This window comes from Aotus nancymaae, unplaced genomic scaffold (genome assembly GCF_030222135.1).
Source record: "Aotus nancymaae isolate 86718 unplaced genomic scaffold, 86718_ANA_hifiasm-v0.15.2.pri h1tg000032l_0, whole genome shotgun sequence".
Lineage (NCBI taxonomy): Eukaryota > Metazoa > Chordata > Mammalia > Primates > Aotidae > Aotus > Aotus nancymaae.
Genome location: NW_026988445.1, coordinates 16,593,897 through 16,615,335, shown reverse-complemented (window position 1 = coordinate 16,615,335; position 21,439 = coordinate 16,593,897). Strand labels below are relative to the sequence as shown.

At 49.0% G+C, this 21,439-nt stretch overlaps 1 protein-coding gene across 2 annotated transcripts in view; it reads right to left on the bottom strand.

Moving 5' to 3' along the window:
- CAPN9 (calpain 9) overlaps nt 1-20,975 on the bottom strand; it is a 52,633-nt gene extending 31,658 nt beyond the window's left edge. For both annotated transcript variants that reach the window (XM_064383469.1, XM_064383470.1), the window contains exons 1-5: nt 20,654-20,975; nt 14,585-14,654; nt 10,486-10,604; nt 7,242-7,375; nt 1,457-1,625 (exon numbers count right to left, since the gene is read on the bottom strand). In XM_064383469.1, coding sequence (XP_064239539.1) covers nt 1,457-1,625; nt 7,242-7,375; nt 10,486-10,604; nt 14,585-14,654; nt 20,654-20,866 — 705 coding nt within the window. In that variant the 5' untranslated portion in view covers nt 20,867-20,975. The remainder of the gene's footprint in view (nt 1-1,456; nt 1,626-7,241; nt 7,376-10,485; nt 10,605-14,584; nt 14,655-20,653) is intronic.
- Nucleotides 20,976-21,439: the final 464 nt, after the last annotated feature.

Sequence of the window (21,439 nt, the reverse complement as noted above, 5' to 3'; positions counted from 1 at the left end):
AAAAAGCAGAGTCACACCCACTGTCTCAGTCAAGCCTCCCCTACTGGATCAGACCCAGCTACATGGCTGGTCCAGTCACAACCTCCAGCCCCTTCTGCTGCCCCAGGTGCAGGCCATGAGCGTGGGTTATGCCCGGGACTCCCCCAGGATGTTTAGCAGTGACATACAGTAAGTTCCAGTGTCTCCCCAGGATGGGGAGGCGCCCATTCCTAGTGTGGACTCCACTGAAGAGTTCCCTATTTTTTCCACAAACAGAACAACTTATCACCTTCATGTAGTATAGCATGAGAGAGAAGACACAATCACATACATCCCAGAGATGAGAAGAAGTATATAACAATAGGATGTGGGCCGGGTGCGGTGGCTCATGCCTGTAATCCCTGCACTTTGGGAGGCCAAAGTGGGTGGATCACGAGGTCAGGAGATCAAGACCATCCTAGCCAACATGGTGAAACCCCATTTCTACTAAAATACAAAAAATTAGCCAAGTGTGGTAGCAGGCACCTGTAGTCCCAACTGCTCGGGAGGCTGAGGCAGAGGAATCGCTTGAATCTGGGAAACGGAGGTTGCAGTGAGCTGAGATTGTGCCACTGCTCTCCAGCCTGGTGACAGAGCAAGACTCCGTCTCAAAAAAAAAAAAAAGAAAGAAAAAGAACAATAGGGTGCACAGCTCTGCATCACAAACCTGAAAGTTCAGAGGAACTGGCTAATTCATTAGCAAAAACAGACCAAGGCTAAGAGGAAACAGAAATCTAAGAGGAAACAGAAAACTGGAATCAATTTAAAAAAATGCCTAGTGTCATAGCAGTCCATAAAAAAACAAAAATATTTTTTAAAAGATGAGGTAAACTTATACATGTGTGTGTGTTTGTATGCATAAAGAAATTTTTTAAAAAACTGATAGAAAGATCTCATTTCAGTAACATCAAACCAACTGACCTCGATGTTTGTGTGTGGACAAGTGTGCCTGTTTGCACAAGCAGGGCAAGAGCTGTGAAGGGTACAGGCCCGGGGGTCCCAGTCTCAGGGTGGGGCTAGAGGACAGAGGCAGCTAAGAAACAGGGGGAAGGAGGTGACAATGCGCCTGTGTGGGCCTCAAGATCGTTCCATTTGACACAACAAGAACACCTTACCTCGGCCACTTGACAACCATTAAATAGAAACCTGTGTTTTATTTGCTATGTATTTATTAGAGACGGGGTCTCACTCTGTCACCCAGGCTGGAGAGCAGTGACACGATCATAGTTCACTGCAGTCTCGAACTCCTGGGCTCAAGGGATCCTCCTGCCTCAGACTCCTGAGACACACCACCAGGCCTGGTTAAAACTTGTGTTTTAATTAGTAGGAATAAACACTGCCCCCCAACAGTTATACCCTCCTCAGGTGTGGCCAGGGTACCTGGTGCAGACTGCAGCCCCAGCATCGGGCCTGGAATGGGAACCCATGAGCCACTTACATCAATGAAGCAGCCCAGCAGGGATCCCCTCTTCAAAGCCTTCTCTAGAATCTCATAGAAGTTCTCTGGGGCCTCTTTAGTTTGGAAGGTCTCTGCCACACCCCCGGTGAAGTCCTCCATGGCCTCGATGGCGCTGCCTCCCTTCAGAGCTTCATAGCTCCCGTTTAGCCTGCAAGGGTGGCAGGAGAGAGAAGAGACAGTCAGGGACCTGGGGAGGCCACCAGGGCATCCTGCAGTCAGAGCTTTTCTAACTAAGGCAGAACCATCTCCCAGGGCTTGTCCTGGCTGGGTGGTATGGAAGGAAGATGGGAAGCAAGCATCTGGGTTTGCTTGGAGCTCTGAGGAAGCCAAAGATCCTGAGCTTCCTGCAAGGGAGGTATGTGGTGTGGTGGTATAGAGCAGCAGCCCTGGTGCCTGAGTGGCTGCGAGTTCAAATCCTAGTTCTACCACTTACTGTCTGAACCACTCCTCACCTCCCCTCCCCTCCCCTCCCCTCCCCTAGCCTTCCCTTCCTTCTCAGCAGCATGAAAACAGACTAATACAATAGCTTATTTGGGCTTCCTTAGTTTTTACCTAATGTCATTTTCTGTTCCAGAATCCCACCCAGGACCCCACATTGCACCTGAGTCCTCACATGTCCTCAGACTTCTTGTGGCTGTGACAATTTCTAAGACTGTCCTTGTTTTTGATGACCTTGATGGTTTTGAGGAGTCCTGGGCAGGTATACTGTAGGATTAGAATTTGTCTAATTTTTTTTCTCATGATAAGACTAGGGCTATTAAAGAAATGATAAATGCTTGAGGTGATGAGTATCTCAATTACCCTGATTTGATCATCACACATTGTGTACTTGTAATCAGATCATCAAATGTGCCCTATAAATACGTACACTATTATGCATCCATAAAATTAAGAAATGAAACTTTTTAAAAAATTAAAATAAATAGCTGGGTGTGATGGTTGGTGCCTGTAATCCCAGGACTTTGGGAGGCTGAGGCAGGAGAATCACTTGAGCCCAGGAGTTCCAGACTACAGTGAGCTATTATGGTGCCACCGCACTTTAGCGTCGGCGACACAGCAAGACCCTGTCTCTAAAAAAAAGTTAATAATAATAATAAAAGAGTAGGGCTATTGGTTAGTGGGAGGAAGACCCCAGAGGTAAAGCACTCCTCTCATCTCATCATATCGAGGGTATCTGCTATCCACATGCCTTACTATGGTTGATGCTGGCCTTGATCACCTGGCTAAGGTAGTGTTAGTCAGCTTTCTCCACTGGAAAGTTACTCCTTCTCTCCCCTTTCCAAACTGTACTCTTTGGAAGGAATCATTATGTGCAGCCCACATGAAAAAAATAGGGAGTTCAGGAGGCTGAGGCAGGAGAATCAAGGGGTTGATGATTTAAGTCCAAGTTTGAGTCCAAAGGTTTGAGAACTAGGAGCTCCAATATCCAAGAGCAGGGGAATATGGATGTCACAGCTCAAGTGCGGTGACTGAATTCACCCTTCCTTTGTCTTTTTCTTTTATTTGGACCTTTAACAAATGGAATAATGCTCATCCACATTGGTGGCAGCAATCTTCTTTACTCAATCTACTGATTTAAAAACTATTTTCTTCAGAAACAGCCTCACAGACACATGCAGAAATAATGTTCCACCAGCTATCTGGGCATCCCTTGGCCCAAGCAAGTTGACACATAAAACTAACCATAACACCATCTATACATCTTTATTTTATTTTATTTTATTTTATTTTTTGGTGAGGTGTTCTCTCAACCATTTTTGGCCTTTATAAATGACCCCAATAAACCTTTTTTCATGTTTAGAAACTAGATGATGCATGATTTCTCTTGCCTTGCTTGCATCCTGATGTGTGGGGCACTCACCAAGGGGCAGAACTGGGCTTGGACTTGGAAAGAGTGCCCCTTTGCCCCCTTTAAGCCTGTCTGGTGGCACTGATGGTGTTTGGGTGGGACAGAAGACAAGAGTGGGCGTCTTTGGTTCTTCTGTGATGACTTTAATTCTGTCCTGCTGATTTCAAGATTAATTTAACTACAGTACACCTTCACTCTATTTTGCCACTTTTAAGCCTCGCTTGGAGGTAGAAGCAAGACCATCCTACTTTCTGTCTCTGAGGACAGGATTCTCATGACTTTAAGATCCAGGCTGAACCTAAAAGTGGCTCCCAGGAGCTTTGCTATCATCTGTGAATCAAATTCAGGCTGCTGTGGCCTTACACTAACAAGCTAGTGGGCTGGAAATTGAGAGCCTGAGGAAACTGAGGGCATTTGGTTGGTGACTAAAAATGAATGTCTTAAAAACCACATGATTATCTCAATAGATGCAGAGAGGGCCTTTGACAAAATTCAATAGCCCTTTATGCTAAAAACTCTCAATAAACTAGGTACTGATGGAACATATCTCAAAATAATAAGAGCTATTTATGACAAACCCACAGCCAATATCATACTGAATGGGCAAAAACTGGAAGCATTCCCTTTGAAAACCGGCACGAGACAAGGATGCCCTCTCTTACCACTCTTATTCAACAAAGTATTGGAAGTTCTAGCCAGAGCAATCAGGCAAGAAAAAGAAATAAAGCATATTTAATTAGGAAAAGAGGAAGCCAAATTGTCTCTATTTGCAGATGACATGATTATATATTTAGAAGACCCCATTGTCTCAGCCCAAAATCTCCTGAAGCTGATAAGCAACTTCAGCAAAGTCTCAGGATACAAAATCAATGTGCAAAAATCACAAGCATTCCTATACACCAATAACAGAAAACAGAGAGTGAAATCATGAGTGAACTCCCATTCACAATTGCTACAAAGAGAATAAAATACCTAGGAATACAACTAACAAGGAATGTGAAGGACCTCTTCAAGGAGAACTACAAACCACTGCTCAAGGAAACAAGAGACGATACAAACAGATGGAAGAACATTCCATGCTCAGGATTAGGAAGAATCAATATTGTGAAAATGGCCATACTCTCCAAAGTAATTTATAGAGTCAATGCTATCCCCATTATGCTACCATTGACTTTCTTCACAGAATTGGAAAAAAACACCTTAAATTTCATATGGAACCAAAAAAGAGCCTGCATAGCCAAGACAATCCTAAAAAAAAAAACAAAAACAAAAACAAACAAACAAACAAAAAACCAAAGCTGGAGGCATCACACTACCTGACTTTGAACTATACTACAAGCCTACAGTAATCAAAACAGCATGGTACTGGTACCAAAACAAAGATATAGACCAATGAAACAGAGGCCTTGGAAGTAATGCCACACCCCTACAACCATCTGATCTTTGACAAACCTGACAAAAACAAGCAATGGGGAAAGGATTTCCTGTTTAATAAATGCTGTTGGGAAAACTGGCTAGCCATATGCAGAAAACTGAAACTGGACCCCCCTCCTTACACTTTATACAAAAATTAACTCCAGATGGATTAAATATTTAAACATAAGACCTAACACCATAAAAACCCTAGAAGAAAACCTAGGCAAAACCATTCAGGACATAGGCATAGGCAAGGACTTTATGACTAAAAACCAAAAGCAATGACAATAAAGGCCAAAATAGACAAATGGGACCTAATTAAACTCCAGAGCTTCTGCACAGAAAAAGAAACTATCAATAGAGTGAACCGACAACCAACAGAATGGGAAAATTTTTTTGCAATCTACTCATTTGACAAAGGGGTAATATCCAGAATCTACAAATAACTTAAACAAATTTACAAGAAAAAAACAAACAACACTATCAAAAAGCAGGTGAAGGCTATGAACAGACACTTCTCAAAAGACAACATTTATGTGGCCAACAAACATATGGAAAAATGCTCATCATCACTGGTCATTAGAGAAATGGAAATCAAAACCACATTGAGATACCATTTCATGCCAGTTAGAATGGCAATCATTAAAAAATCTGGAGACAACAGATGCTGGAGAGGATGTGGAGAAATAAAAATGCTTTTACATTGTTGGTGGGAGTGTAAATTAGTTGAACCATTGTGGAAGACAGTGTGGCAATTCTTCAAGGATCTAGAACCAGAAATACCATTTGACCCAGCAATCCCATTACTAGGTATATACCCAAAGGATTATAAATCATTCTATTATAAGGACACATGCATGTGGGGAGCCCACCCATGTGAAGGCTTGCAAGGCGAGCTACACGATACGGGTGGTTGAGCCCAGACACAGTGACCCCAGGAGGAAGGAATTTGAGATGATTGCGAGATGAAAAGAGACAGAAGGAGAGGCTAGTTAAAAGATAACCTAGAAGACGTGCATTCCAGAGGAACAATGTATATGGAAAGATTACAAGGATAAGAAATCATCTTGAGAAATGGAATCTTTGTATGCCTTTAAGATAGTCATTACCCTTGGAAATTACTGATTGTGCACCTGTCATCCCTATTGTGATTAGTATCTGATTTATTGACTTGTTTTTCTCTTTGAAAAATATAAACTAAGGCTTTAAAGAATAAATTTGTTGGCGAAGCATAGACTTCTCAACCCTCCTGACCCTGTCTGTCTGTCTGCTTCTTTTCCTGCACACCCCTCACTCAGGTTGGAATCCTCTTGCTGGTCAAGAGTTCCCAGCACATGCACACCTATGTTTATTGTGGCGCAAGAGCAAAGACTTGGGACCAACCCAAATGCCCATCAATGATAGACTGGATAAAGAAAATGTGGCACATGTACACCATGGAATACTATGCAGCCATAAAAAATGATGAGTTCATGTCCTTTGCAGGGACATGGATGAAGCTGGAAACCATCATTCTCAGCAAACTGACCTAAGAACAGAAAACCAAACGCTACATGTTCTCACTCATAAATAGGTGTTGAATGATGAGAACACATGGACACAAGGAGGGCAATATCACACACCGGGGCCTGGGAGGTGGGGGGCTAGGGGAGGGGTAGCAGGAGGGTGGGCAGCTAGGGGAGGGATAGCATTAGGAGAAATACCTAATGTAGATAACGGGGTGATGGACGCAGCAAACCACCATGGCACGTGTATACCTATGTAACAAACCTGCACGTTCTGCACATGTACCCCAGAACTTAAAGAATTAAAAAAATGAATGTCTTGGTTCCACTTATATGAGGTTCCTAGACTAGTCGAATCATAAAAACGGAAAGTAGAGTGGTGTTGTCAGGGGCCATGGGGAGGGAGGAATAGGAAGTCGTTGGTTAATAGAGACAGAATTTCAGTTTTGCGAGATGAAAAGTTCTGGAGATAGATGGAGGTGGCGGCCGCACAACAATGTGAATGTACTTACTGCCACTGAACTGCACACTTAAACATGGTCACATTTATGTCATATACATTTTATCACTATATTTTTAAAAATAAAAAGCAGCATCCTGTGGGACGGACAATTGATGTGTCTACATCCATGTAGGCAATAGCCCGGATGTTTGAGCCATGCCTGTGTCCACAGGAAGTCTGAGGCACCAAGTGCTATTGGCATAGCCAGAATTCCCCTCCGCTTGCCTTCCCAGCTCTTCCAAGGGCCAGATTCACGACCCAGGGAGACAACGGGTCATGAATGTAGCCACTGTTCCCAAAGATGGGCACATCTAGGCCACGACAGGAAAGCCACCTCCAACCCTGCTCAAGTCCTGAGAAGGCTGGGTCATGGCGAGCCTCACATGTGAACCCAGAGCCCCGGTTTCCTCCCCAGCCCTTAGATACTCTGTACAAAGGCCTGTGGAGGGACTCCTGTCGGGAGGCTGCCCAGCTGGGAGAGCTATCACTCACTTGGCATAGGCTTTTTCCAGCAAGGCGCTCCAGAACTCATTGTGGTCGGCAGAGTGGAGGAAAACCAAGCGGTCCCTGAAGGTGGGCAGACGGTCATCGATCACCACGTCCAGCCACTCGCTGTGCTGCCAGAACTGTTGCCCAGGATAAAGACGGAAATGATGGGAGTCAGCAGCACGGGAGCTCCAGGCCTTGTCTGTAAGTGTTCATCCTCTCGCTTGCATCCCCTCTGACCAAGCTACCCATAGGTAGTTTTGAAAATCACACATGGGTTCCGTGGTGGGGCACCTGGGCTTTGTCCATAACTTACAAGCTGAGCATTCTACCCAGCACCAACCACTGACATCAGCTCAAAGACTCAGGGTCAACCCATCAAAGCCGGGGCGAGGGAGGAGGCAGGACAGGAGTCACAGGCAGACCCTCTAAGGTGCTCTGCATTAGTTTTTGTCTTCACAAGAAAGTCGTTTTTGTGGAAAAGCGGGAACGGTAACGTGGGGTTTGGTTTCGCTGTTTCATAACCCAGTCTCTGATATTCTCTTCCACCCAGTTTCAGGGTCTAGCTCCAATTTTCCTAACATTGCTCCATCCTCGCCCGTAGGTGAAGCCCCTAAGACTGATTCACTGGCCATTCACACAGGAAGCAGGTGGACTTGGTATTCCCCACGTGCCAGGTGAAGAGATGTGAGGGGAGTGTGGGTGTGTGTGAATGCGTATGTGTGCACACATGCATATACACGTGCGTGCATGCAGGCATGACAGGTATGTGCATTGTTTGTGGTTCATTTATACATTGCACTGTGCAAGCATGTGTTTGCTCACACGTGTGCAACTGTGTGCATGCAAGCATATGTATGTTTGCAGGTGTGTGCATGCATGTTTGCACACGTGTTTGCAAGTGCATATACACAGGTGTGTGTTTGAGCATATGTATGCCATATGTATACATGTGCATGAGCTTGTGTGTGGTCTGCTGGGAACAGGAGGGAGGTTGGAATGAGTCAAGGACCTTGTGTAGTTTCTCTGTGTATGTTCCAGGGCCCCACCTTCTCCCCATTCTTTCTGGTTCAATTGGTCTGAGAGCGATCCTAAGGTAACCTTGAAGAGTAAGAAGAAAGAGGTCGAAAGAGGAGGTAGGCACAGTGGTTTTGGGAGCCATTTATTTATAGTTTTGCTGTGTCATCCTGAGCATCTTGCTGCATCAGTGATTCAATCTCTATCAGAAGACTCAGCTATAGTGTGGCTGAGGGTGTGTGTATGTGTGTGTATGTGTGTGTGTGTGTGTGAAGGAAGATTCCTGTCACCTGCCCCAGCTGGACTTCCCCTCTGGGGCTTCCCACTCTTGGGGCTATTCGCAGCTTCAATTGGACTGAGGCGCAGTTGAGATAGGTGTTTAAAGTCCAGGCCTGGGCCTTGGGCTTCCTGAGCAAGGGAGGGGTAGGGAGGAGCATCAGGGCTGGTCTTCCTTGCAGAGGGGCTGGCTCAGGGGGCCTGTGAGTCAGGAGAGATGTATTTGCCAGGCCAGAAGTCTCTGCTAACTTCCTAGCACCCACACACCTGTACTGTGACTGAGGGGTGGAAGAGAAGTGTGAAGGAGGTAGATTTATTTCCAATGCTCTGCTTCCCAGGAGGCCAAGGAGGGGAGCGGGCAGAGTATTGCTGTTGTGGGACTGACAGGCACCAACAGGTCAGTCCCACACCACCTGACCTCTGGGGGCACAAAAGGATGCTGGAGCCAGAACCCCTGAGTTCTAGAGCTGGCTTGGCTACTTACTGTTTTACCTTGGATCAGCCACTTCCACTCCCTGGGGCTCAGAGTCCTCAGGGGTCAAATGAGGGGACTGGGTCAGGGGATTGCCAAGGCCCCTCCCAGCTGTGACATTCCAGGGACAATAACACTATTTCCTTGGGAAGCCCAAGATCAGATGTTGGTGGTTCTGGTGTAGAGGCAGTAGTTCTGCTGGATTTTCTGAGCTTAAACACCCCCAACACTGCCACCCTGGTGTGTTCAAGAGGACCGGGGAAAGGCCAGCTCCTGGGGACACCATCAAGCCAAGGCTGTGGTCTCAGCAGAAGTCACAGGAGGAAGCGGAGACAGCCAGGCGGTGGCAGGTCTAGGGGAGAGCAGCCGTAGAGTTTCCCTAGATCCTAGAGTGACTCTGTTCCCAGCCAGTGCAGGAGGCCTGACCCCTGGGAACGGCGAGCTTCCTGACTACACATGGCCTGCTTGCTGTCTGTGCCTTTGAAACACGTCTGTGAGATTGGTGACTGGACTTGAAAGTACCTCTGCTTATCAGATGGCAGGCCTCAGGGACGGAAGGAACAGGCTGGCCCCGAGTGGTGGCCTGTGAGTCAGGAGAAGGTGACACTGCCGGGGGTAGAGGGTAAAGGAATGCAGGCTTAGGGCCTGGCTCTGTGCTGGCTCCTGCGTGTGATGTGACGCAGCTCTACAGGAAGCCTGCAGGGAAGCGTCAGTCTCTCCTTTGTTCAGATGAGTGTAGACAGGCTTAGTGTCACCAAGAAAACTGCCTGAGGTCACCCGCCTAAGTAAGTACAAGGGGCAAGCTTCAGTGTCTGGTTGAACCCTCTGTAAGGATGGGGGTGGATGAGAGAGTGGAGGGATAGAAAGTGGAGGTGAAGGGGCAGGAAACAGTCTCCTGGGGGCCCGATGAGCACCTCGACTGAGGGTTTGCGGGCCACGCGGGACTCCAGCAGCGGCTGTCAGTGTTTTTCTCAGTTTGTATTTTTTAAAAAATAAAATATACTTTTTAGTTTTTATTTTTTTTTAGTGTTTTTCTCAGTTTTTGTTTTTTAAAAAATAAAAAAATATTTTTTAAAAAACTCCCTCAAGATCTCCAAATTTACATTTCTTCCACAAGGAGTCCCTCTCAGTTTATGAGAAATCAACCAGTTTCCTGGAGATATAATCAGTTTAGTCAATTTGTGCTTAAAGCACCAGAAATTCCAAAAAATAAAACCCTTAACATGTAGACCTCCAGACTGGCCAAAACATCACTTACAGTTTTACATCTATGTTCCATAAGGATTCGCCGTGCAATGCCATTAACATTCTTCGGAGGTATTTCGCTGTTATTCCATGATAAAGTGTGGCTTTGGCGTGGTTTAGGACCATATGTCACACAGATCTGATGCCATTTTTTCCAGGGTTACCAGGCAGTGTGAAAATGCATCCGGCATTATGCTGAGCCCAGAGAGGTAAACCCACTGGCCCAGGGCTACCTCTTACCTGGAAATGGAATATCCCGGCATAATCAGGACCAAAGCTTTGGTCCTGGGGGACGACTCTGGCCAGCGCTTTTTGATTAAGCGTAAGGGAGGCGATGGCGGCTAATAGCCAGCAGTCTCCTGCAAAATGAAAGCATAAATCACAGTTTTCATTGCTATTTCACAGCAAATAGGAAAACTGTGCCAGAAGGGGATGCGGGGAGTTCCAGATGTGGCCACGTCTTTTCTACCTATTTAAAAACAGACGGGACCCTGACAAGTCCCCTCCCCTTCTGCTTCCTTTGACTGCTGTTCTGCCCAGTCTATCATAAACAGCTGTTGCCTTCTTGGCACTGTTACAGGATATGCTTACTTGGGTTTCAGACATATGGCAGCGTGATGCATCAGCTCTGTGAATTCCAGCAACTTCCTTTCCAGAGGCCCAAGGCTGCACACATCAGTGTTAGCGTGGGCTTGGTGAGCAGGCATTTTGTAGCTACAGCCCAAACTGTTCTGCAGTACTTGGGAGGGTGGTTAGAAATAGCCCCTGCAGTCCCAACTCAGACTCAGCTTAATTATAGATAGTGGTACCTCTGTGGTACCTACTGAACTTCCCAGCTGTGTCTTCTGGAAGAAAACTAAAAGTGAAGTCAAACATCCTTGGTGAATTCCTCTGCCCACACTGAGTGTGGGCACGTGTCTGCTGTGTCCACAGCATCTCAGATGCTGCCTGTGTAAGCAGATATCTGAAAGGATCCATTGATCCAACAGGACTCCTCGGCTTTATCCAGATTCATTTCAGCAGACAACATCAACATCATTGGAACGATAAGAGCCCAATCACACTCAGCTGGCAGTTTCTGAGTTCACATTTCTGGAAAGCACTGTGTACCACTGGGCTTGAGACATTGTAATATGGCCCCTTTCTGGCTATTTTACACAGGCAAGAGAGACTCGCCAGGGACAAACATTTGGGAAACTACTTCCAAATCACCCTGGTTCTGGCTTTGTGGGAGGTGTCAGCAGAATACAAGCCACCCCCAGCCTTAGCTGGGGTACAGAAGGATTGGTGTCTAATGCATCTGCTGGTCTTCGGGAGCCTCGGGTCAGCTTTGAGAGATGCCACTAGGAAGTGACATGGCTGGAGCCAGCAGGACCATTTGTTCACAGACTTTACCAAGTGCCTCTAGGGTGGCAGACCTTGTGCCACACAGAAGATACAAAGATAAGGAGAAACTCAGTGTCTGCTTTCAGCTCCAGGCGGCCAGACCAGCGGGAGTCTAACAGAGTGAACTCAGCTGTGGGCTGACCTTCCCCAGCTCTCCTCCAAGCTTTAACTTTGCCCAGTTGAAGAAAATGATTGCTTCCTGGCCTAAGAACTCAACACCTCACAGGTATTCAGCCAGAAATGCCCTGAACTTTTGGAGGGCGAGATTGAGAAGCCAATGTTATTTATACAATTTAAAAGAAAGGAAAAAAACTCAGCAATAAAACAAGATTGCTTTTCTCTCTGTTGGGCCTGGGCAGATGGATGGGGCTGGCCACCCAGCTGTGCCTGGAGAAGTGCCCTCTGTGGGTCAGTATGTTGCTCGGCTGTCTGGGTGATACAAAGCAGAGCGCACTAGAAGGAGGAGCAGGCTGGAGCATAGTGGCAGGCTCTTGGCTCACTGCAGGGGAGAACCCTATGCCTCTCAGGTTCTCAGGGACCCCCTGCTGCGGTTGCTCTCCTGATCCTGCAATCCAGCCTCCCTCCCGCCATGCTCCATCCCCTCACACTCACCTCTCTCCCCCTGGGCAGATAACAGCATGCCTTGATGCTGTTCTAGTTCTTTCTTTTCTTTTTTTGATAGAGATGTGGTCTTGCTATGTTGCCCAGGCCAGTCTAAAACTCTTGGGCTCAAGAGATCTTGCCACTTCACCCTCCCAAAGCGCTGGGATTCCAGGTGTGAGCACTGCACCCAGTCAGATGTTCTAGTTCTCATTGTGGGTGGCAACAGGTCACGGCTGTTCATTTTCTTGTTATTCTTTATAACATATATATGCCATGTACAGTACTTGGGTGTAGTAAAAGTGTTACAAAATAATATTTAGAATCAACCATCCACTAAGGTAAGATATAAGGTTGTAACTCGAAATACACGTTTATGCCAATGTGACAAACCAAAACTGAAAAACAAAGGAGCCAGTAGAATGATTTCCTATTGGACAGCAATGGAGGACTACAGGGTGGAGGGGAAGGGAGGCGGAGGAGGAAGGGGAGAGGTGGGCAGTGGCAGGGAGGATCGCCTAGAGAAGGACCACCGGAACATAAACATTTTCAAAAGTCTACATTATATCTAGAATATATACAGTTGTCCCTTGGTATACACGGGGGATTTGTCGCAGGACCCCTGTGTATACCAAAATCTGTGCATACTCAAGTCCCACAGTAAGCCCTGTGCAATCTGCCTATACCAGTCAGCCCTCTGTACATGCGGATTTCGAATCCTGAAATAGTGTATTCTCTCCGTCCCTCCCTCCCCACTCCCTCCCTCCCCCTCCTTCCCCCTCCCTCCCTCCCTTCCTTTTTTTCCTTTTTGTTTATTTGAGACAGTGTCTTACTCTGTTGCCCAGGCTGGAGTGCAGTGGCACAATCTCAGCTCACTGTAGCCTCAACTTCCCTGGCTCAAGTGATCCTCCCACTTCAGCCTCCCAAGTAGCTGAAACTATGGTCACACACCACCAAGCCTGGCTAATTTTTCAATTTTAATTTTTAGTAGAGATGAGGTCTCACTATGTTGCCCAGACTGGTCTCAAACTTCTTGGTTCAAGCAATTCTCCTGCCTCGGCCTCCCAAAGTGCTGGGATTACAGGTGTTAGCCATCGCACTTGGCCTGGAATATGGTATTTTCTATCTGTGTTTTGTTGAAAAAAAATCCACTTATAAGTGGTCCTGCACAGTTCAAACTCATGTTGTTAACAAGTCAACTGTAATTCTATCATCCATCATCCATCTACACCTATCCATGCATGTATTTACCCACCTACCTTCCTATCATTATTTATCTATTATCTCTCTATTGTTATCTATTTATTTTGTATGATCTATCATTCAGTCAATCAACCTATCGATCTAGTTATCTATCTAATTATGCATCCATTTTCTACCTGTCTGTTACTTATTATCTATGTTTCTATCTATCCATCTGCTTCTCTCTCCCTCTCTCTTTCTGTCTCAATTGTCTATCTGTTAATTAAGTATCATCAGTCTAGGTTTGTGACTTTGGATCTTGTGTTTAGGGTAGCTTAGTTGCTCAGCATGGAGGTTCCAGCATGGCCTTTCTTAACCAAGAGACCACAGTGACAACCTCAGCTATAAAATCAGGGTCTGCATAAGCTTGCAGTGGTTAGCTCTCTTGGCTGATTTCACTGGCATTTTTTTATTTTAAGAAAGTCTCTCTCTCTTTTTTATAGATAGAATAAAGGTAAACCCAGCCCAGTTGGGTTAAATCCTAAAATGCAGGACCCAATTTGAGTGCCTTGAGGCACATTCAGGTCAATTGCAGGAGGGAGAGTGGATTGCTGGGAGCGGCTCCCCAGGGTATGCTCCTCAAGAGGAAGTGTGTATAATGGTTAGCAGCAACGGCTCTGCTGCTGGACTGCTTGGGTTCAAACCCTGATTGCCTATCTCCCACCTCTGTGACCTTGGACAAGTTACTCAGCCTTCCTCAGCCTCTGTTTCCTCATCTGTGATGTTAGGAGGGTGGGTTGGGAAAATGAAATGAGGCGTGCTGACCAGCCTGCCTGGCATGCATGCAGGTGTTCACTACTGTGGTGGTGCCGGAGACCCTGGCCATGCTGCTGGGTGTCACTCTCCTCTGTAGACTCTGGGGCCGGGAGCCCCACATCACAGGCACGTCTGACTCTAGAGGAACGGATGCAGAGCTCCGTGACCTCTGTGGGGTTCCATGAGGCTTGAGGCCACTGGACTCCATTCAGAGGGGGCAAGGAAGCAGAGGCCAAAGCGGTGTTGCTCCCCCAGCCCTGTGCCTCTGGGGTCCTCAGGGACCCCGTGCTGCAGCTGCTCTGCTGTCCCAGCGACCCAGCTTCCTTCTCGCCATGCTCCGTCCCTTCACACTCACCCAGCTCCCCCTGGCAGATGTCAGTCCTGGTGGCCCCTCCGATGATGAATTCCGGGTTTTTCACGATTTCCTGGAGGAATGAGAGTGTTATTAGGCTGAGGCCCACCGTGCTGCAAGCCACCGTGAGAGGGCGGGCTCGGGGTCTCTCTGCTCTCTTGGGGCAGAGGGCTTTCCCGTGCTTGATTCTTTCCCCCAGGAGGGCCAGGTGGATGTAAAAGGCTGCCACCTCTCTTTGCTCCGGACAAGGCTGGGCTCATCTTTGGTAAATCTCCCCCAGGGAGAGGTCCTGCCTCCTGAGCAGCGCTCAGCACCAGCCTCTGGCCAAAGAGACTCAGGCCGCACCTGGCCATAAAGTGGGACATCCAGGCACACACTGAGGATTCCTGTGCTCATGCAGGCACTGGGCTAGGAGTCCAGGGCTACCCCAGCTGTGAGCTCTGTGACCTCTGTGGGCTTCAACAAGGTATTACATGCACCACAGGGTGGGGCCTTGGACTGAACCCACTCCCCAGCTACCCAGTTTCTCCATTTCTTTCTTTATTTAACCCTTCCCCACCAGTGGATACCAAATATATATAGGTTTAGAGACAGGGTCTTGCTCTGCCGCCCAGGCTGGAGTGCAGTGACGTGATCATAGCTCACTACAGCTTCGACCTTCCGTGCTCAAGCCATCCTCCCGCTTCAGCCTCCCAGGAAACTGGGACTACAAGTGTGAATCACCACGCCCAGCTAATTTTTAATTTTTTTTTTGTAGAGATAGGGGTCTTGCTATGTTGCCCAGGCTGGTTTCAAAGTCCTGGCCTCAAATGATCCTCCCACCTTGGCATCCCAAGGTACTGAAGTTAAAGACTCTGCCCGCAGCTGCCACCACGTTTTAGCTCCTGTCTTGCAATTGGTTAGAATTTGTTTTTGTTTTAAATCAAATCTCACCAAGGAGGATGAAAACACAAAAGGAGAAAACTCAGAAACTCCCACCAAGTAAACACAAATTAGCCATCTTGTATAAACTGGGAGGTGCCTGGATGAGTGACCGGCCCCTCTGTGGGTCAGTATTTCTGGAATTGGTGTGCACATGTGCCAGTCACAGGGGGGTCTGCGGACACATGTGTGGAAGGGGCTGCTGGGCCGTGGGCCCGGGTTAGGTGCCTGGGAGTGGTGTGTATGCTGACAAGCCACATGCCTACCTGTGCAAGGTGCCTGTGACTCGCCTTGGCGTGTGTGCCCAGGTGTGGTACATGTGTGTGCCTGTGCATGCTCCACATGTGTGCTGGTTGCATGTGCACTTGGGAGCACTGTCTATACGTGAGTGTCCTGCACGTGCGTGTTGATCCTGGATGCACATTTGTTCCTGTGAAATGTTGTTTGGGAGGCCATGAGGTTGGGGTTTACCTGAAGCTACAGTCCTGTGACAGGACGATCAGAGGCATCTCAATTGCAGGGGTCTTGACAAACCTCCGGACTGCTGCCTGGAGATGCCTGAATCCCCGAGGGAGGCACATAGACACGCCCTCCCCGCCCCACCGCCCTACCAGCAGGTGGTTTTCCTGGAGCACTAAGGGCCGCCCACCCCGGAATGTTTGTTTTCAGGACCTGTTCTGTTTACCTTGTACATCATCAGGGCTCAGCCGAAGACAGAGACTTTCCTCTGCTAAGCACGGTGAATAACTTACAAAGGGGAAGGCCACTTTCTTTCTCTTTCTTTCCTTCTTTCTTTTCCTTCCTTCCTTCCTCCCTCCCTCTCTCCCTCCCTTTCGTTCCCTTCCTTCCCTTTCTCCTTCCCTCTCTTTCTTCTCTCTTCCTTTTTCTCCCCTCCTCCCTCCCTCCTTCCTTCCTTCCCTCTTTCTTTCTTTTGCATGGCCTTTTAGTGAAGAAAAGCCACATTTCTAGCAAGGTCTGGCAATGCCGTTCATAGTTGTGTGTCAGTCCCTGTCGTGTGCCCAGCACTGTGGAGGCTGTGGGGCCTTTGGGGCTGTCCCAGAACAACTGACAAGCCCTCCTGGGGGTCAGGGAAGCAGCACAGGGAACGGCAAGCCCACCATGCAGGAGAAGTTGTGGTCACATGCCACGCCACGCACAGTCTGCTGGGGGGTTGTTCACATGGGCTAGAGAGGTGTGGGCACCTTTGGGGAGGTGTCCTGGGTTTACACTGAGAAGTAGGGGAGGAGTTGCCTGGCCAAAAACAGATGGGTACAGGCAGACAGGGAGGGCTGGACCACATGGTGGCTGCTCCCTATCAGGCTGGGAGACCCTACCCGATACCCCTTCCTCCTCTTTCTGTGCACCCACTTACACTCAGGTACACAGCCCCTTGCATGAGACCTGGGGGTGATCTCACCTTCTCTCCAGGTTGAGCCTAACACCCTCTCTGCTCTCAGCCCCTCCCAGCCAGTTCCCTGAGTCACCCCCCTCAGTGTACTCCTTGCCCTGGGTTCCCTTGAAGGCAAGTCTGGCTGTCTACTGCCCTCCGATGTCCCCTTGGCTGTGTGCTCTGCCCACCCTCCCCAAACACAGCTGTGTTTGACAACAAGGTGGTGCTGGGGAGGAGAGCTGCCCCGCCCCGTGGTCCCACGGGCTGCTGAGACATGCACTGCAGAATGCTGAGCCCCACGGCAAACAATGCCCCAGCCACAGAGGTCTGCGGGGAACCTGGGGCCCGATACCCTCCAACCCCGTGCACCTCTGTGCTGCACAAAGAATCTCCATGCTCATCCCTAGCCCTTTGGCTCCTGATTTTACAGAAGTCTGTAAGATATGATGCAAAGCCCCTAACTCCCCTAAATAAGAAACAGACAGGGGTGCAGGAGTGAGAACCAGACCAAAGGGACAATCTCAGTTGCAACAAAGGAAAGGCCAAACAGATTTTGAAAATGAGCCCAGGGGAATGACAGTAACACAGTAGACCTGTGAAGATCAATAAAGGGTCCAGCCTGGATGCAGACAGGGGATGAGAAAGGGACAGAGGGCTGGTACAGGGTCATGCGCTGGGTGGCAGGTCGGGGGTACATCTTTGCAGGGGCTTGTGTGTATCAAGGGCTCTGATGTGTGGACTAAGGCCTTACCCAGCATTTGGGGCAATGCCAGAGGAGCTAATAGTAAGGAAGACAGCCCCTTGCTGCTGAGATCTGGGACTCTAGAGTTGCTGGGCAGGCCTTGGTGGTCCTGGCCCCAGGAGAGAAGACTTCTGAAGGGGAGACAAAGATGCCCTCCATGCTGGTTTGTGTGTCCAGCTTTTATCTTGGAGAATTCTAACTTTGACAAAAAGTAGGTGACTTGTAGAGCATAGATTACACTTTAAACTAGGTGATATCTGTACAGACTGCAAAAATGATAATCTGCGATCCCAACCCAAATGCCCATGAATGGTAGACTGGGTAAAGAAAATGTGGCACATATACACCATGGAATACTATGCAGCCATAAAAAAGGATGAGTTCATGTCTTTTGCAGGGACATGGTTGAATCTGGAAACCATCATTCTCAGCAAACTGACACAAGAACAGAAAACCAAACACCGCATGTTCTCACTCATAAGTGGGTGTTGAACAATGAGAACACATGGACACAGGGAGGGGAACATCACACACCGGGGCCTGTCAGGGGGTGGGGGGCTAGGGGAGGGATAGCAGAGGGTGGGGGGATTGGGGAGGGATAACATTAGGAGAAATACCTGATATAGATAATGGAGGGATGGATGTAGCAAACCACCATGGCAAGTGTATACCGATGTAACAATCCAGCATGATCTGCACATGTACCCCAGAACTTAAAGAATAATAAAAAAAATATTGGGGCCCTCCTAGAATCAGGAGACGATGGTGTTGGGTTACGGTTACAGCAGTGGAAAGAACAAGGACCAGCACTTACAGGCCAGGCTCTTTGCTAAGTGCTCTACCCATGGTAATGCAGGTGACCCTCACAAGGACCGTGTAAGTTGCATTATTGTCCCCATTTTCAGGAAGAGAAAAAGTGCTTCCAACCTTTGCATATCAAGTGCCTGTGGAGAACATTAACATTTGTACGACACGCTGGATCCAACAGAAAGAGCTGCTGCTTCTGGCCATGGGCTCTGATCTCCGGGGACCCAGGAGATTAACTTCTCTGGAATTCTATTCCCTAGGGCTCCCGACTTCAACTGCAGGGAAATCTCTGCCCACAGTTAAAAATGCACCAACAGCCTGCAGCCTGGGGCAGCTGCCCACACGCCCATTTGTTTGTGTGCTGAGGCTGGAAATAAGACAGGGAGACCTAAGGGGTGTGGGTGGAGCCTCTCAGAGGTCACCGCTTTATGTCTTGTAACTTCTGCTTTTTTATTTTGGAAATGTCCTGTTTCTTACTTAGCAGAGCATTATCTACTAGTCCTGTCCGTTAAGTGCAACCCCAGGTGATCTGCCAGTGCCCTGACCTCACACTGCTACTGGCCATATGCAGAGAACCAAAACCGATCATAGCGTGGCTTCGGGTTGTGGTGAGGAAGGTGCCTGGGAGCTTTCACCCCAACTCCGATAGGGCCACTAAGTGCTCACTGTTGTTTCCCCACAAACACAGCAGCTTGAGGGATCGATTACCCGGCAGGTGAAGATCAAGGCACCTGCGTGCCGATGCATATGGTCACCTACACCCACACACACATGCATATGCATATCCATGCACATATGCACACAGTCACACACAGGCACATACATGCACACACACAGTCACATACGTACACACACGACTGCATGCACACACATACACCCCACACTGCTTACCACAGGAAATAGCAATAAAACCCTCACCACTTCAGAAAGAGCAGCTCAGGTTCACTTTGGTCCTGCCTCTGAAGATCCCAGAAGTTTTGTGTATGTGCATTACAAAACAAAAAGCATCTATTTAAAATCATCAACATTATTTTAACGTTGGGAGATAGGAGGTGGTTATGGCCAGTCCTTTGCTCTTCATACGTAAGATGAGACTCAGACTAATCATCTTCACAATGACGACAACAATAGCAGTAATAGTAATAATGTGACAATAGCCGTAATGTACTGGAAACCTCCTGTGCGCTGGCCATTGGCCTGCGTTAGTTATCATTGTTCCCATTTTACAGGTGAGGAGACTGAGGCTCAGGGAGGTTGTGATATGACTATAGGCCTGAGACAAGTGAGCAGCAGGATGAGACAGGCGCTCAGGCTCTCACCTGCAGGACCAGCATCCCTTGTACCACCCCTCCTTGCCCAAAAGCAACCTGACCCCACAGGAGCCACTCCCAGGCCTGTACCCACCTGGAGGGAATGGAAGCCAGCCCAGCTGGCGCCGGGTCAGAGATAGAGCCCTGACTAACCCAGCACTGCAAATATTAACATGGCGTCCCAGGTACAAGCTGGCGCCTCTTGGGACCCAGCGACCAGCTGGTGCCTCCTGGGATGCCACCTCCAGACTGTCAGGGGTGGGGCACTGTTCACCCCGATCTCTGGGAAAGGGGGATGCATGGTTCTGGGGAGAACGTTCCTGTTTTGTATTCCATCTGTCTCACAGTTGCTGAGAACTTGCTGAGCCAAACATCCATCCACACTGAGCACCCTCAGCTCTGGGCCTGAAGCCACGGAGCACTGTTCACACGTGATCTCAGTTACCACACACCGGCGGGGGGGCGGGGCACTGCCTGTCCTTGTGGACAAGGTTTTGATTCATGCCCATCACCTGCTGACAAGATCCGCTCCGACTCCAGGTCAGAGAGCTTGGGGCAGGGAAGAGGGTGCAGCCAGATGTCCCGGGTCCCCCCTGCAGAGCATCCCAGGAAAGGGACATCATTTCCTGCCTCCAAACTGCACAACTTTCCACAGTAGACTGGGATGATGCACCTCGGTCACACTGAGTGTAGCTGGCCCCTCCCTGCGCCCCTGCTTCCACCTCCTCCTCCCCAGGAGCCTGCCACCCTCCCCACGGGCTGCTTCCACCTCCTCCTCCCCAGGAGCTCGCCACCCTCCCCACGGGCTGCTTCCACCTCCTCCTCCCCAGGAGCTCGCCACCCTCCCCACGGGCTGCTGACCTCGGTGTCACCCGTGCTCCTTTCCCACTTGCCCCACTCACCCCTGGTCGTTTCCACACAAAGGGGACCTGCGGCCTCTCGCTGTAGAACAGGGAGGAATTGCTGGCTGGGAAGTCTGCATCCTCAAACAGGGTGCCTCTCTGCAGGCACTCCTGCCTCAGTTGCTCAAAGCTCTGGCCTGAGGAGTGGGTGGTCCGGGCGTCCTTGGGAACTGGGTGTGCCTGGGGCCCTGGAGCTCGGTAGAAGTAAGGCATGGCTGCTCCCTGGAAGGCCAGCTTGGGCCCGGCAGTGGATGGAAAAGGAAGTGAAGGAACGAGCTCTGTGTGCCAGTCAAGAAGGAACAGCTCAGAGGGCCCCTGGACTGAGTGGCCCTCACCTCCACCTGTTTTCTGGGCACCTCCCTGTTAGACTGAGATAGGACACACCCTGATGGAAAACAGCAGAGAGAGCCCTCTGCCCACTCTGCGCTCCTGCAGACCCAGAGGCAGCTCTGGGGCCTGGCAGATTCCACTCAGGCGGCACCTCTGGGGCCTGGCGGATTCCACTCAGGCGGCACCTCTGCTTAGCAGACTCATGAGTGGACTCACGAGTGGACTCATGGGGCCCAGTGGGAGAGAGAGGCTTGCTTCAGAAGGAAGAAGGCAAGAAACCCAGCTGGTCCAGGAGGCGGCTTTATGGAGAAGTGCACGGTGTGGCCTTGAGTCACATCTCCCACATCAGAGAATGGCAGAGTTTTGCAGTCGGAAGGGAGCCTGGGGAATGGAAACGGGATGTACCACGTGAACACAGCTTGCACAGCACCTGCACAGGCAGTCCCATCGTGATTT